Here is an 18,595-nt window from a genome sequence, read left to right as displayed (position 1 = left end):
AACTAAGCAGAACTGATTTTTTTTTTAAATTAAAAGTATAAACGTCAGGTTATATTAAAAGTAAAAATTATTATTATAAATGTTATGATTTTTATTATATTGCCCTTATTGTAAAAAGAAATATCCAAAATTATTGCAGCAATTCTATTTCTAAAATAATTTGAATTTAGCAGGAAGTTTACAGAAACCATTAAAAAAAATTGAATTTAAAAAAATAATAATTTTTTCCCATTATAGTCCATATCAGCGCTTCCCCCTCTCTCTCTCTCTCTCTCTCTCTCTCTCTCTCTCTCTCTCTCTCTCTCTCTCTCTCTCTCTCTCTCTCTCTCTCTCTCTCTCTCTCTCTCTCTCTCTCTCTCTTTTCAGGAAAGAAGATTTAAATAAACCTCACGTTATTTTTAAGAGTTATAATTCTTCTTATCAAGATATGTATAGCAGAATTACTCTGGTGACTAAAATATATTAATTAATTCCAATACTGCTTACTCGCCAAAATAACTTTATTTCCAAAATATACAAGCATGATTCTTTACATCTTTGATTTAGTCACTGTTACTCCACAGTTTATTTCCTTCCATAACCACCATAACCGTTGCCTCCGCCACCAGCACCAGCTCCAGCTCCAGCATTCGCTCCAAATCCAAATCCTAATCCAGCTCCTGCTCCTGCTTGACCCCCGGCTCCTCCGCCAGCACCACCTTCACCACCACCTCCTGCTCCTGCTCCGCCTCCCAATCCCGCTCCCATATTCGCTCCGAATCCAAATCCTGCGCCTGCTTGCCCACCAGCACCTGCACCTCCGCCCTGAGGAGCACCCTCAGCCACTACGAAGACAGCAACACTCAAAAGGATGACCTGCAATGAAAAGTAAATATTAAGTCATTACATACACTAAAGTAAACAAATTATTTTTACGCAATTTTATTCAATTTGATGCTAATGTTTATAAAGAAATAATTTTCTAGTGAATTTTTCATTCAATTTCTGATTTATTAGAACCCTTAAATTCCTAACAGATCTATTTTCTCTATTACAGTATAATATTTAATACTAACAGAATTTTAAACTAATTAATCAATTTTAATTAAATTTTGATTTTATGTCAGTGGTGCCATCTGGTGATGAATTAGAAAAGAAATAGGGAAATGACTCATTGTAGTGAGTTATGAAAAAAGATTAAACATAAAAAATGCAAAAATAATAAAAATATAACGTTTTTGAAAACGTAATTTTAATAACGCACTGAAAAGTAGAATTTTTTTCTTTTATTTAAAGTATAGCGATCAAAAAAAATCTTTAAAATATGAATAGCCGAAAGATGCACTTAAAGTAAATTATAACCTCTTGTGCTGTAATTTAAGGCCTTAATCTTATAAACAATTTTATTTTATTAGACGTTATTTATAATAAAAAAACCATAAAATATTTGCAAGATAGTCATGATTGATATAGAATTAAAGAAAATAACAAACTAGGATGATTTTATATTTTAATATTTACAAGTTTGGAAATTAATCTACTAAATAAAATAAATAATTAAATAAAATTCAAGAATATAATCACATATTTTAACTAACTCCAATTATTGGTAACATTTTGGTAGCAATATTGAAGTTTAAATAAATCATTGGCTATAAAGCTATATTAGTAGTTGAATTTTGAAACCATAATAAGCACAATATTATCCATACAATAAAATGTCATATTTTCTCTGTTAAGTATGAAATCAATTGTAAATTAATATTTTTTTTATCTTTCTCTTCACATAAATGCGCATGTGCGGCACCTTTTCCCAAGCAAAAAATCAATAGGCCAATGAGTAAAGAAGTTAATACAAGTTATCGGAGTCAAACGAAATCATTGCTTACTTTAAACAATTGGCATTTTTATGTAAGGTTTTCCAAAGAAAATGTCTAATACAACACCAATAATTTTATCATAAATATTTTTAGCAATGCCAAATTTTTAACCACGGTTTTTACAAGAAATATTACAGGTAAAAAGCACAAAATTTCTTCCATTGGAAGTATCATTATGTGAAAGTATTTGGTGATATAACATAGAGGTACGAGCATAAGGTACGAATAAACAAAAATTCATTTTTATATATTAGATTTATAAAAAATTTAATTTACTCTCCTTTCTGAGAAAATACATATTATATAATTGTTGTTCAAATATCAGGGGGAAAAAATCACAAATTAACTTACCGTGAACCTCATCCCTTAGTTAATATAGATAAGCAATTCTTGATATCTAAATAAACCAAACTTCTTAATATTGCAAAGCAAGGCATCGTACTTTTATAGTATAGCCTTTCGTGAGCCATGAACAATACTTTTTTGTTCAATGACTGTTCGTGCTATTTTTCCAGCGATGAGTTATGACCTTCAATACTGAATGATTTTGATCTCAACAAATCTTGCAAATGATTGAGTCTTCACAAGGTTATAATTTCCTATATTTTTGTTATTATATAACAAAACAAATTGAAGCCAAAGTGCGTTTTTTGAAAATTTAGCACGAAAGTTAAAAGTTCAATTGTTCTGCCTTAATCCTTCTTTTACAGAATATTATAGACCATATTTACATAATTATACGCATAACATTTGTTTTGGTCTTTATTTCACGATTCTTTAATTAAATATTACTTTTGGCCCTTTAATCGTAACTTTAATCGCGATACGTAATAATATAGTCATCAATTTGCAATATTCGTATTAAAAAACAAGAATTACTTTTTATTAATCTTATCGTAACGTGATAATATTTTTGACTTAATTCAAATATCTATTTTCATCTGACTTAATTGCATCAGTCATTGTATTCTATAATATATAACTATTTTTACGTCCCGCAATTTACAGAAAAAATATTAGCCTAAACATATTATGGTGATAAAAAAAAGCAAAAATTCTACTTTAAAGTTTAATTCCAAAGTTCAAATATTCGCTTTAATCATCCTCCACTTACTGCTACAAAAAATATTAAATTGAACAGAGACGAATTAGTACAAATTATTGAAAGGAATCTTTACAAAGTTTTCCGAGACTCTGAAGCCCGAAAAATGCTCTGAGGCTATCGCAATAAAGTTATGGTATATTTTATGTTAATAGAAAATGCGCAATACTTATAAACAATGTTTAATCCGAAAATGCATATTTGTAAATAATACGTATCTGTAAATAAATACCTTGACACCATCATTTTTAAGAATGAATTAAAAACAATCGAGTATTTGCAAAAGTAATGGCAACAGTTTGAATCCTAACAAAACAATGAAAATTATATATTGTTTGAGAATTCGATTTAAAAATTTCTTTAGATGTTAATAAGAAAATTCTCAACAGCTTAATATATATTTTTGCATTGTAAATAATGTTTTATCAGAGATATGAATCCTGCTGTGATTAATCTCTCTTAATCTACAGTAACCTGCAAAGTCACTAAATTCAGGGCTTAAAAGAATAGTCAGCAATCTGAAATAACCCCAGGTGATCACTGACCGTGTCCGATGATACAGGACTACGGTGATCAAATAAAAGAGGTCTTTAACGCAGTGTATTTGGTGAATACTGTTTTCTATGTAAGTAGAGAATCTGTAAATAATATTTCATCTTTAGATATTGTACCACAGAATAATTTTGACCTAAATTTATCTACTTAAAGTTAAATATCGTTCATATGATATGAATATCATTCACTGATATTCATATCAGATATTCATACTGATATGAATATCTGATGATATGAATTCACTGATATGAATATCTGATGATATGAATTCACTGATATGAATATCTGATGATATGAATTCACTGATATGAATATCTGATGATATGAATTCACTGATATGAATATCTTTTATAACTTTATGCGGAATAATTCCAATTATAAACAGATCTGGAGGCAGAGTTTTAAGATTACTCAACTTCATTTTAACATTTAAAGTTGCTAAAAAGGTTTTTGCTTATTAATAATAAAAATAATTTTTATCGGTTTTTTTTTTTTTTTTTTTTTTTTTTGCTTTAAAAAGGAGTCGATATGCTTTTGAAATTACGGCGGACGTTTCAAAATGTATCTCTTTTATTTAGACTGTTTTGAAATCCAGCATTGTAAAGTTCATTATGTTAACATTTGTTGTTGTTGTTAAGAAACTTTAAATAATAATATAATAATAAAAAAATATTATAATACCGTACAATAAATTAATTCATGAAAAATTATCAATTTGTATTCTTTTCAAATCGCATTAATTTTTATATTAATCCCTATTTATATCATTATTTGATTGTGTATATCAGCAGAATAATAATAATATTATTATTATTTCATTATGTACAACACCTGAATTATTATTATCATTATTATTATTTATTTTTCGTCTATTCATTCAGCAGATATACACAATTAAATAATAATATAAACTGGACTAATAAAAAAAATTATGAAATTCAAGATGAATATAATACAGATTGATAATTTTTTCGTGAATTAATTTCTTGTTCGGTATATTTCTAAAATTTATATCGTCATTTAATGAAGTGCAGCATTTTTGATACACGTAAAATGTAAGATAATCATTAAAAAAAATTCCCTTGTTTGGAGGAAAAAAATTTACTTGGCTTGTAGCTAAAACTAATGAAATTGAAACAAATTATACACAAAAAGGAAAGACATGGAATCTGAACTCCTTTTGGAACAAAAACACTGAAATCAACAATTACAATTAACGCTTAATCCATTTTCCGTATTACGCAAAAATTCATTCATGTTCGAGTGATAAAGAATGTACTTAATGTACAACATAATGCACGAAATTCACAAAAAAAAATTGATTTTTCATATTTACGGCCCGACTTTTATGGTAGTCGATTATTAGATTATGCCAAAAACAAATAATGGATTTATTCCATCATATATAAGATGTCAAGATTTCACCAAAATGGTTGTATTTGTAATTTTCAGATCATACGCCAAGATAATAAGTTTACTTGGCGATTACGTTGAGTTCCCCAATTTTCCTGATACATAAAATACCAAGATCTCACCAAGGTCCCGGGTTTATTTAGCGGTTTTCAGATTACGCCAATATTACTGATGCCAAATCTAGTTGGCAATGATTTATATTTTTTAACCATTTACCACGAGAACTGTAAAAAAAAATATTTCTTTTATTAACACAAGAACTACTGGAACACTTAAAACGGAAGTCGACCTCTAGTAAAATCTATGTCTATATCGATATCTGGTAGTTTTAGTATTTATCAACGATAGATTACTTTGGTAATATGCTGATCTTGCCTTTGTATATAAGATATAGCACTGGCAAAGTTCTTTTTATTTTTAAGAGGATGGGGTAGAGGATTTATCTCCTCATATCGTCTACAATCGGCAAATGAAATTTCTTTTCGTTCTTTCATTAATTTTGATTTCAGATGCTTCTAAACGGTAAAAGTTATCTTATGCTCCTCCCTCCTGTAATAATTGATTTCAGATAGAATCTTCATAAGAAAACTATTTCGAAAAGACATTTGCACAACTTTTTTTCTTATGGTCCAAGAACCCAAACCATCCGGTCTTTAAAAGTTGTATCCGCTTTACTCATGTTGTGAATACGATAGCTAAAGTGATATGATTAAATTTGCACCGGCTAGGAACATATTCGAAAAAAGCCAAAATATCAGCCAAATTCGTAAATAAATCATTTCAGTTTTTAAAAAAAGGATGGGAATGTTAGAAGGAGAAATTTCTATGATTCCACAATTCTCTTATCGAAACTAGGAAAATAATTCAAATTAGTCACATTATTACCTCCGAAAAACATGGCATAAGCTCTTGATTGGCGAGTTGGCGATTTTTGAAAAGTGTGCCAAGCAGAGGGTTAAACTACGATCGCGCCAAAGTTTTTCGAAGTTGTGAGATGAAAAGTGACTTCCATCCCCGAATTTAAACTAATTTTACACTTAAATTTTCAACACTTTGCTGGAAGGTTCTATTCAATTTCATATTTTTCCATCATCATATCTCCATCTTTAGTAAAACTAGAGAAGAAAATTTCCATCATTCCGACATTTCGGAAATGGGGACATTTTTACCCCTACATCGGTTCTTTGGGAAGGGAAGGAGGAGAAATCTTTTGAGTCATTGAGTTCTTCTTTTGAACAGGCCTTAGCACTGGTGCTGCAGTCATACTGTCCATAATATGGTGCTGATTCATATCTTCTATGGTGGTGGTAGGTATGGTCATAGGCTGACGATGGCTATTTTGAAATTAAAGAGTAGTACTCAGTTCGCGGTTACCAGTCATTCAATGTACCAGAAGGTCCAGAAATGAATCGGGTTGATTTTTAATTAATTTGGTGATTAGGAGTGATCGGGGTGATTTTGAATTAATTTCTTTCTAACTTAGCACAAAAGGAAATTACCCTTGCATTCCTCTTTGCAAATTGGAATATTTCGTTTAATTTGTTACATTACTCTTTAAGTATTACTTAATATCTTGCATTTTTTAGGATTTAATGGCATTGTACACCTGCTTTGTCAAGTATGATGAGTATGCAATGTAATCCCCTAAGATTTTTCAGCCAATAGTTTCCTGAATATTTATTCTATTGTTATAAAAAAGTTAATTTGACAAAGTAATAATTATTATACTTGTCTTTCTACTCTTTTCTTTGTTCATGTGTATGTGTATACAAATAGCCTTTCGCTATCAGCTGTTTCGAAGGGAAGATTGATTACATTTAATCTATAGTTAAATCATTTAGATGTAACTCAGTATAGCTCCTTGTCAAAAATTCCGTCAATAGACTTTATCATCATCAGGGAAAACATTCTTGTTTTAAACCTTAACTGGGGACGTGCGGTCTGTAAGACCGCTAGCGATGGATTTTCTGTCACCCCTATTCTATTTTCAGCTTAATTGAATGGATTGACCCTGTAGCTTCCTGTTTTGTGACCTTCAATACACGTGCACTTTTTCAACCGATTTCAGCAGATGCTTTTTAAAATAATTCAGTTATCTCTTCGAGCGCGGTCTCTAAGACCGCATCTCCCTGTTAGTGTGCCAGTGATAAACAAGGCTTAGCAGATAGCGCTAAAACTTGGGCCCCGAAATATCATCCAGTTTACTGATCCTATTATGAAGCAGTGCTCCAGACACTTTTAAATGAAGTAAGTAGATGAAGAAGCAGAAAGTAATTTTAGTGATAAGGATAACTGTACAGAAGAGTTTTTAGGTGAAAGTTCGCATTCAACTCATTCTTATATGCATATTCAAACATAATTCATTTTTCTAGTGATAATGTATTTTGAAAAATTTATAAAATATATTAATGTACCAAGAGATATATATACAGAATTTATAGGTTGATTTCTTTTCTTTAAAATGTTTCTTTAAAATGCCGTAGAAAACCGTGATATGATAGTCACACAAGGCGATAAAAAAAGGGCCAATTTTACACATTGCCATTTTTTTTTCCATATAGTTGTTGAGTTTTACATTATATTGTCTTCTATATACCTTCATATAATGTAAAAATAATTATGATTTAAAAAGTAAAAAGTAATATGCTTTTTCAAGAATATTATTTATTGTAACATGTAATTTGAGATGAAAATGCATGTTCCAACGCATTTACTTTTTTCAATGATAATATATTTTGAAAAATTTCTAAAACATATCTATATATCAAGAAAAATATCTGCAAAATACATTGGCAGTTTTTCATGCTAATGCATTCATTAGAAAATTTAATGTGAGTGTAAATGAAATGCGGTCTCGTAGAACGCACCTCCCCAGTTAAGTCCTAAAATTTCACCTCCCCAGTTAAGGGTTAATTGTTTCACTTAACTTTTATGTATTCTGTACACGAATTCTTGTAATGGTATCCAATCTCATGACGTTATAGCACTGTTAAAAATACGAAAAAGTGTGGAATCCATTTATTAAATTTTGTAGCAATTTAATAGATTTCACTTTTTTAGTTATCTTGGAAAAAACTACGCAGATATAGATATTAAATATAATTCTTTTCCTTTCGCTTTAAACAGAGGAAAAAAATCATGCAATTGCATATTTTATGAACCAAAGGAAACGGTTTGAATTTTAGAGTAATTAATAGTATAATATATTGGTGGAAATTAGGCAAAAAATATTATTTAAAAATTTCCAAAATTGGGGTAAATTTTACATGGCTAATGAGTTGCTATCATTAAAAAGACAATTTTTGAAATTTTGGAACAATGTAAAATTTGTTTTCATATCGTAATATTTAAGGAATCATTCGAAGGAAAACGCCAAATTTGGCTTAATTTTTAAGTAAATAAAATTCTAATTTAAATTTCTAAAAGAATTGTACATTTCCACATTGTATGTACATTCCTTTCACATTATATACAATTGCACATTTCCACCCTCAAAAGTATATATGTGCCAAATTTTGTAACTGCAAGTGGAACAGTTTAATCTGTAGAGCGACAACACAAACATGTATTTTTATTAGAAGTAGATATGAAGATGTCTTCATTTGTTCGCAATTAGTTAATGTTTTTCAGAAGTTCAGCCAAATTTATCATAAAGGCTTTTTGTACAAATTCAAACTTTCTGAGCGTCCCTTATGCATCAGTTGTAAAGTAGTCAATAACATTTTGCACATCCTGTTAAAATATATGAAATATTCAGTTTGAAGAACCATATCTAAAAAAAAAAACGTAAAATCGTTCAATTTAATTTCTTGTTTTTCTTTCTTTAATCTCAAACTCTTGCAAATAAAATCGTCTAATAATCTTCATTTCAACTTGTTTAACCATTAATTGTCGAAAACAATCAAGGAATAACAGCCTTTGTTGCTATATATCCCATGATTTTTACATTAAAGTCAAGTCAATGGCAATATTTTAACTTCAACAGCCTTTTTATTTTCCTGTCATCTGTTGGTGATGAGGTGATTTGATATGTCTGCAGAATTTTAGGCAGATTCCTTTGCATTTCAGCCAGTTCTGATATCACTTTTTTTTGATAAAATTGTAATAAGTTGTTAGTAATAAAAAATTTGATGCATAAGTAAAATATAAGATAATAATTTCCCACCAGTATCATCCAAATTTAGCCAAACTTTAATAACTTTCCAAAATTTTACAGCTACAAAAAAGCATTTATCGTATTAATGGCTGATTCCTGAGCCTGGCGAATTATCGTCAAAAAAAATTTGGTATTTTTCCGTTAGCCGGGCGCAAGCGAAAAATCGCCAAATAATGTAGAATTCCACCAAATTTCTACCACCAAATTCGCGTTTGGTTCACAATTGGCAACATTTGCGCCCGGCTAACGGAAAAGTACCAAAAATTCTTTTGGTTAGTTTTATATAAAATGAGATCCATATTATATAACTTCAAAATAATATAAAACGTTTCTGGAGGAAATTGAGGTTGAAATCTACTTTAATGTACTCCTTGTCGCCAATATGCTCACCCAAACAAGCAAACGAAACAAGCAACAAATATTTCTGCCCTGTTGAATTGTATACCTTTTACTTTGTCTATTTAGCATTGTTGGTACCCACACGATGTGAAGGAGCACATTAAAATGGATTTTAATTAATACATTAAAAAGATATAAAAGAACAATAGTAAAATAATGTCTGATTTATTGTACAGTTTAATCAATAAAATTATGAATGTATCGATCGCTATTTGCTTAGTTTAACAATGACAAAATCTGATCGGGATTTAAAGAACTGTTACACTTGGTCTTCGTCTTCGCAGACTTCGACTTGGATCTATAACCAAAAAACACTTTATGTCTTGCGCGTTAAACAGCGGATAATATTTTTCGGATAATGCTTTCAAATTCTCTTCATTCTCATTTTCTTGAAGATAATTAAACCATAATGTAATTGATTTCAATGACGTAGGAGGATTTTCTAAAATTGCCAAGAGAATATTTTCAATTCCCCTTGGCGTACTTTTGGCATGAAGGTGGAAATTCTGTAATTTTTCACAGGATTGGATAAATGGGATAACAGACCCACCAAAATCAGCAATAGAAGGCATCCAAAAAATACTCAGCGTTTCCAAATGGTCCTGATACTTGCACATCTGAAGATATGTGAACAATACGCTTATATCGGTTCTTGAAGAAGACGATAATTTTTCAAATCGAAACTCCAGTGTCTGTAATGGCATTTCTCTCACTAATAGCTTCTCCATTTCATTGTTCAGATGACTGTGTATTGTGACGTCCATTTTAACTTTCATATCTGGAAATACATTTGCCAAATATCTCCATGTTCCAGGTAGAATCCCTCTAAACCCTAATTGCCTTTTACCTTCGCAGTAAATATTAAGAGTCGATATCCCTGTTTTATTTTTATCAAGGTGGTAATCACCGGAAGAGAGCTTTTGGTATAGGCAGTTTATGACATCTTCAAATATTTGTGTGTAATCTACTTCAAGTGATTGTACGGCTGCAATTCTACAGCACACATTTGACAAATTCGTCAAATAGTGTTGGCTCAATATTGTGAATGGAGCTTCGTTTACATAGCCTCTAAGTGTGAGGTTTCTTATAGTATGACTATCAGAATGGAATATTGCTTTCAGGAGTTCCATTCCCTTTTCTTTACTGAAACGACTTTCTTGAAAAACTACTGTTTTGAGATTCTCTTGTGAATAAAACAAACGAATAAAATAAACGAACAAGCATTCATATTCGACATCTTCCAAACGACGAAAATAGTTTCCCATGTTGATTAATTTGATTGAAATAAGATGAGACGAGAACTCCATGGCTTGCAGAAACAACTTGAGCTGATTTGATATATCCTCAATAAGATGGTTCTTGACTCTTTTACAAATAATTTCAACATGCCGAATCATGGAAGCATATTTTCGAGCGAATCTTACTTCTGGGTATATATCTGAAGAGTAGTTATGTTCAGGTAAATAGAATCTAAATGTCTTCCATAAGCAGGGTGAGTTGAAATGCTTTGACCATCGAGAACAGACTAAGGACATGCGGCTTTGATCAGTTCTACTGAGGAAAGTATAAATGTTTTCTATCGCCGGAGATGGTAATTCCATCCAGTTTCTTCCATTCTCTGAAATTTGTTCATCGTTATCATCTGAATCAGTTATAATCTCTGATCTGAAACTTCCAATTTGAGATGTATGGAAACTGATTCCGATGCTATCCCCTGATGAATATAAGCTATCAGAGCTATTATAAGAATTGCTGTCACTGTTTTCAATTATAACGTTTCCATTTTCATTTTCGAAATCAGTGAGATTATATTCTTCAGGAGAACTCATAACTGCCATCGAATAATCGTGATTAACAAAACATAACTTATTTTATGATTAACGATTTATTTTTGATTTCTTATCGACATTTATTACATAAATTATTTGATTTATTGTAACATTGCTCTTGAATAATGTTATTAGGTAATCAGAAATATTTAGATTAATTTAATACTGCCAAATTTGAAACTGTTTTATAAAATTTTTGAGTGAAAATAAGATATATTATATATCTCGTGTACTGTTGCTATGCATTGGAATAAAGACAATAAATGCACCACAGGAAGTTTTGTGTCGTTACGGCCTTTGCCAGAAAAGAATTATATAATATGAGCTTCTTATATCTTTTCTTTTCTAAAAAACATAATACTTATTACATTATTGCATAATGTAATAAAGTCAATTTCATAGGACAAAAATAAATGAATTTATTATCTACCCGCGCATAATCTGGCCTATTCATTAACGCATAATCCGCATAATGAATTAAATATTACACGATATTAAATTCAGTTTTTTATTTACAATACGAAATATGCTTGTTTGTGTGCACGTTAACAATGTTATAAGTAGAATTAAAAAATATATATTTAAAAAATTGAAATCTGCTATATCAAATTTCAAGCTATCAGGAGAGAAAATTATTTTTTTTTAAGTCTCAAGTTCATGTCATAACATAATGTTCTCAAATGATTCATATTTCGCAACCACCAATATTTCAAAGAACGATTGTTTTTGACCATCTCAATATCAATCGATTTCTAAAATTTTTTTCTCAAAGCCAGATTTTTTTTTTGTTTGTTTGTTTGTTTATTTGTGACAAAACAATTTAAACCGGTTTTAAATGATCACGTGACTATCAGATTACGCATGCGTCGATTATTTAGAAAATGATGTTTTTTCCCCCATCTCAAAATCTTCCGAGCTTCAAAACTCTTTTTTTTTTTTTTTTTTTTTTTTCTTTTTGTTGTTGTTGGCTAGAAAAATTAAAAATGAAATTTAAAGAAAATTATATTATTATCTTTATAACATATCGATATATATATATATTGGTGCTGTTTTCTTCTTTGTGCTTTTTCGAACGATTACTTCTTACGATCCTGCCCTTTATTGGCCATACAGGAGAATCAGGTACTTGGCGGACATTCGCGTCGAGTTATGTTGGTAATAAGTTGCCAAATGTGACAACCTCCATTATCATTCTCCAATTACCCTAAAAGTGAAAAATTAAAGCCTCAAAAGCGTTGAATCGCCAATCTTTTTCCCGTGCATTTTGTGGCTTTCAAAACCCTTAACAACATCATGTTCTCACGTGATAAAAAAATTCATTAAAAAAGATATATAATAAGCCAACAGATGGCATTAAAAATGTAAAAGTATAAAAATATGAGCCAAAATTAAGATAAACAATAAAAGATATTACAGCAATTTTAAAAGAAGTACATAAAATTAAATTATTGCTCTCGCAAAGTAAAACATGCTTATATTATGAAAAAAAAAGTATAAATAAAAATATCTGAAGGATCAATTTAATTTTAACATTGGTAGGAGTAATAGATATGATTAAATAATAAAATAACTTTAATATTTCAACTATAAAGCAATTGTCACAAATTGCATTCAAGTTAATTTCCAAAAATGGATTAAAATTAAAGAAAATGTTGTGTATGAATAAAACTGTTGCAATTCGAAAGCTATTTTTTTTTTAATTTTAAGATGATACAAAAATAATTTTTGTACGGTGATATGTTTCGAGGTTATGGCAGGAGGCCTAAACTTTTTTTACCTTCGTTTCACCTTATATAAGGAAAGAGTAACAATTTTTTAATAGCATAGTTAATTATCTTTGGTAATACAGAGCATATGTTCTAAATTCTATATATATTTAGATAATTCAGATATTTAGATAATTTCCAAAGTGCACCGAGGCTACCTGTTTTGGAAACACTGCTTTATATAACATAAACCTCCAGTAACATAGTCGGGATTAATGGTTACTAAAAATTTCAATTCAATAGCTTTTGCAACTTGACCTCAATGGTTTCGGCAGCAAAAATTAATAGCATTAAATTTTGATAGATGCACAACTCATATTATTTCAAAAGCCTTCCGCCATATTCTTTATTATACTAAGGATTTCTGTAATTTTTCTTCTATATTTTTATACATCAACAGCAAACAGAATCAGTGTTGAAAAATAAGTACATTTTAAAAATTTGCAGCAATCCGTTAAAACGATGTTAAATTTTAATGGTAAGTAAATTTTTTATTAAAAAATGTTTTATTAAAAATGTGCCTTGTGTAGAAATGTATCAACAATAGAACAATGAAAAAAAGTCTGCGATGAAATATTAATACTAAAAATGAAAACGATTAGAATTTTACTTCAACAAGACAATGTACCGTTGAAAAATTTTTTTTATTTAAAAATAATTAAAATTTTAATTTGTGAAATTATTAAATCGATATAATTAAAGTGATATTTTTTTTTAATTTTAAGATAGGATAAAAGTGCTGCAACATTTTCGAAGTTACTGCAGAAATGCTATTAATTTTCAATTTATTAAAATTCTTATTAAAGTTTCCAAAAATTCGATAAGAGGTGCACGATTCCACATCTACAGTTTTGAAAGCTTCAGGTCCAATATTGTTACTTGTTGAAATCAACACACATACATTCATCTATATTATAATAGAGATGAATAAAAAGTTTGCATATATTCTTGGAATAATATACATCATAGATGTATATTAATCCAAGAATATATGCAAAAATATATGAATTTTTTTAAAATCAAAGATTTTAAAAAAATCAAAAGATTTGAAATTTGTATTTTTAAAGTTTCAAGATACGATTTCGAGATGTAAATGACTACTACTTTAGTTGTTGGTCCCGCATGCATGAATTTCAGTTGCACGTGCTTTGAACAGGTGAAATCATCCGTGCGTATCATTTATTATGTCGCAGCACAATCATAACTGTTGACTTCACTTATGCATGCTTTGTTGATTCGTTTTTATGAGAAGAGAATCCTTTCGGAAGATAAGGTGAAACTTTACATTCGTTTTTCATATTCGTTGGAGGCACACGATCTTAATTTATCACGTTTTTTTTTTTTTTCTCAAGTAAATTCAACAAACTAAATTCAGATATATCGTTATTGATTATTAAGAAAATAATAAAATGTGATGATCATAATGGGTGTACCTGGTTACAACAACGGGCATAGTCTCCACAAAATTTTCTCGCATACTCTGTAATAAAAGTGTTATCCCAGAGAATGCCTTGCATGCCATTGGCGTACAATAGTTAGGAAATATTAGCCTATGGCGTGAATGCGGCATTTTTACTGGATCTATAGCGTGATACTTGGCGACATTCTTATTTGGTATGCGGTTAATAGTATCCAAAAACCGAATTTGTATTTTAAACACGTTTTTCCCAACTTATTGAATCAAAAATTTGACACGGAGTTACACATGTAGGCACAAAATCATACGCCAAATTTGATATATCCAAGTCACTGCGTCTTTGAATTATCATGTTTACATGTTTCTGACCGACAGACAGACAATCCCTTTTTTGTATTTGACTCAAAATGTGTGAGATATTTACACTATAAATGTTATTTTTGAGTCAAATTTTATCTATCTGAAATTCTATTGACTGTTGTATTGTATTTGTATTTGACTCAAAATCTGACTCTCTTCGTTTTGTAGTTATCGTGTTAAATTGTATTCGAACAACCGGGCAGACAGACGGACTTTGCTCAAAATTACATAGTAATCTATAAATTTGATATAAAGATCGTATACCGAATTTCATCTGTCTAGTTTAAAGCGTTTTTGAGTTATCTTTGTCAAAAATGAACAGACAGGCGGACATTTTCCACAAATGTGTTTTTCGAACTCAGGTTGGTCTAAAAAGATGAGATGTCTCAAAATCTTGAGTTCGAATTTTTTGACAATTACTATACTTTCTCTATACTACGTTGAGTATATATAAGAAAGTGAAAAATTATTACAGAAGAACCATTTAATATAATACTGCAACCTTTTACTATGTTATAATCATGTTTTTATTATTATTATAATTATTATTATTGCGCAACTAATGAAGAAATTGTGACTTTTTTACATTCGATTGCTATCAAAATAGCGTCAAAAAAGAAATAAAAAAAAATTTCCATGAATTCAAATCTTTCATTATTTTTCCATGTCAATTTCGGGGCTACACAAAAGGCAAAGTGTTAACAACGCCATCTGAAGATACTGACTTCACTACTACTATCAACAAAGCTCTAATTTTTACCATAAGCATGGCGCAGTATGGCCAAGAATGGTCCTTGTGCCAAAAAACCCAAACTAACCAACCAACCAACTGAAGATACTGAAGCATTCAAAGTTAGGATCGCCGGCGTCCTGGCCTAAGAATAGCGCGTTTTCCCCGTGATCTGGGCTTCTCGAATTCGAGTCCTGGTTCGGGCATAGTTGTTCTTTAACCTATGTTCTATCTCTGAGATTTATGAAATAGCCCCCGTGTAAAAAAGGGTTGTGCAAGCGATTGTGTGAGTGTCATCTTCATATGAGCTAGAAGTCAGACTTCTACCCTCGGATGCTCAGGGACCTTTACTCTCAGAAGCTACTACACAAACTCGGCTTAAATTGTCGATTTCGACAGCGGGCTTGTCTATGAAAAGTGTCATAAGTAACAACAAAGGAGCAGAGATGTTTTGTCTAGTGTGATAACCGCATTGTTGGACAATACGTGAAGAAGATTAGAATGCCGCTTTGACATTTTTCTGTCTACTGAAAGTCTCGCTTTGAACCTTTTTGATGTAAGTGGTTTTATTAATAATTTTATCTATGTAGAAACAACCATATGTTCTTTTTGGAATAATTTTTGTGTAAGAAAAGGTTTTGTGACCACATTGTACATTGAATTAAATGTATGTATAAATTGTACATAAGGCTAACTCATTTAGATTCTGAAATTATTTTACTTACATTCATTTTAGCATTCTGAAGAGTAACTTCAAGAATAAAAAATTAAAGAGATATTAAGAAATCGGGCATTTTTTTTTTCAACAAGAATTTTTATAGGATATATTTTATTTGTTCTCCTTACTTAGAGTATTGCTTATAGAAGACACAAAATTTCATTTTTTGATATCTTGTGAATGATTCAAACTAAGAACAAACCAAAGACATATAAAACAAACTAAAGCAAAACTGTATTTACAACTTGCTTAGCTTCGTAACATAGTAATGGATTTAAAGTAGGAGTTTGTGAAAACTGAATCTTCCACCCCACTGAATTGGCGATTAATATGAAGCATCACGCCAAATGTATGGGTATTCATATCAAATTTCAGCCAATCTCGCTAACTATTTTCAGAGACTTACAATAAATAATGTTGCAGATATCAAGTGTTAGAAAGATCTAGAAATTTAAAAAAGAATCTAATAGGGAAAAAAACATAATTTATATGCCCAATTTGCATGTATTTGCATTCTTTTATTTAGTCATGTGCAACCTATAAAAAAGCACATAATTTTCCTTATATATTTGGCTAAAGGTAAAAAACAACATTCATCTAATGTTGATTCTATGCAGGTAATATTTTATTTCCTTATCAGTTCACCATCGGTTGAATCGGTAGATTCTTTGTTCTGTTATCTTCCTATTACGTCAGAAAATTCGAAATATGTTTTGTAGTTAAACAAGTTGATGCTTCTTCTCACATAATGGGTTTCAAAATAATACTTCCAAAAAAATGAAGCAGCTTTCACAATGAAAAATTGATTACTAATTTTAACAGCCTTGTTCTTATATATATGTGTGTGTGTGTGTGTAATGCTATTTTAACTCTAATTTCAATTTAATTAATTTTCAAGAATTTACCTTTAGTCCATAGTAACTTCATTCTAAAATATTCTCTTATTTCGTGATCCAATTCCACTGTCACTACTTAATTAATTCAAGAGAAGCTTTGTTAAATTGTTGAATCAGCTAAAATCTAACTTTCCCACACTGCGCGTGAAGAGATAAAATACCGATGATCAGGCAAATTCTCTTTTAAAATCTCCCTGTTTCCCCTGCCTTTTCAACGCGTGTAACGAAAATCCCTTTTAAAATCTCATAATACATTAGCACTGTAAAGAAATATTTTCCCTATCAAAATCATAGGTTATATAAGACCAGGGATAAAATGTCCAAGAGCTTTTTCCTCATTCCTTTTCTGTGTCATTCTGTGTTCTCATCGCTTGTACATATGCCTGCTTCTTCAAAATGAAATAAAACGACGTCACGAAATTAAAAGTATCTCCACTGTCTTCAAACTGCATTCTGCTTCACATAAAATAATGTTACATATATATATATACTTTTTTATATATGTAGTATAAAGAAAGTATAGTAATCGTAAAAAATTTCGAACACGAGAATTTGGCGAAATTCGAGTTCGAGAAGCCAATTTTTTGGAAAATGTCTGTCTATCTTCCTGTGACAAAGATAGTTCAAAACTGCTTTGAGCAAGACGTTTCAAACTTGGTATAAGATCTTTACACCGAATTTCCAGATTTCTATAAAATTTTGAGTAAACTCTGTTCAAAGGAAAGGAAGTCCGGCTGTTCGAATATAAGTTAACACAATAAGTAAAAAACGAAAAGAGCTAGATTGATAACATTAGGAACACAGATTTAACATCTATAGTGTAGAAATCTATAAAATTTCCAGGCAAATCAAATTACAGGTTGACTGTCTTCAGAAACATGTACACATGTACACGCGGTAACTCAAAAATGCAATGACTCAAATATGCCAAATGTGATATGGGATTTTGCGACAGCAATTGCAGTCACGTGTCTCATTTTTGTTTCATTTGATTGAAAAAAAACGTTTCTATGACACATCTATAGCCAAAGATGGCACGATAGATTCAGTAAAAATACTAAATTCACGTCAAAAGGTAATATTTCATAATTATTGTACGCTACTGTCATAGAAGGCATTCTATGGCATATCAAATACATTAGAGAGTACGCTAGAAAGTTTCGTTGAAACCACTCCAGCTGGTTTTCATTTTTTTTTTATTTTACAGATATAAAATTCTAATAAGGCAATATATGTCATACCTGAAACTAATCAATTTTAAACATAATTGGTGAACTCAATGTAGGAAATAAAAACATTCACTGCACACATTAACCCTTTAAAGGGCTATTTTTTCTAGTCATATTATGTTAAAATATTTTTAGGCTTGAAATTAGAATAAGAAAAGGGATTCAT

General features: G+C 30.1%; 2 protein-coding genes across 2 annotated transcripts; both read right to left on the bottom strand.

Annotated features, from left to right (window-relative positions):
• Nucleotides 1-482: 482 nt before the first annotated feature.
• Nucleotides 483-2,364, bottom strand: LOC129972921 (uncharacterized). The gene is made up of 2 exons (XM_056087240.1): nucleotides 2,211-2,364; nucleotides 483-855 (listed from the first exon to the last, which is right to left on the bottom strand). The coding sequence occupies exons 1-2, from the start codon at nucleotides 2,220-2,222 to the stop codon at nucleotides 565-567; spliced, it is 303 nt and encodes a 100-aa protein (XP_055943215.1). The 5' UTR covers nucleotides 2,223-2,364; the 3' UTR covers nucleotides 483-564.
• A 7,368-nt stretch (nucleotides 2,365-9,732) lies between these two features.
• Nucleotides 9,733-11,322, bottom strand: LOC129971727 (F-box only protein 39-like). Its single transcript, XM_056085704.1, has one exon. The coding sequence runs from the start codon at nucleotides 11,320-11,322 to the stop codon at nucleotides 9,733-9,735; it is 1,590 nt and encodes a 529-aa protein (XP_055941679.1).
• Between the last annotated feature and the right edge of the window lie 7,273 nt (nucleotides 11,323-18,595).

Source organism: Argiope bruennichi, chromosome 6, assembly GCF_947563725.1.
Source record: "Argiope bruennichi chromosome 6, qqArgBrue1.1, whole genome shotgun sequence".
NCBI lineage: Eukaryota > Metazoa > Arthropoda > Arachnida > Araneae > Araneidae > Argiope > Argiope bruennichi.
This window is presented reverse-complemented; position numbering and strand designations above follow the sequence as displayed.

Coding starts and splice junctions, on each gene's coding strand:
- LOC129971727 (XM_056085704.1), bottom strand. CDS start 11,322: ATGGCAGTTATGAGTTCTCCTGAAGAATATAATCTCACTGATTTCGAA.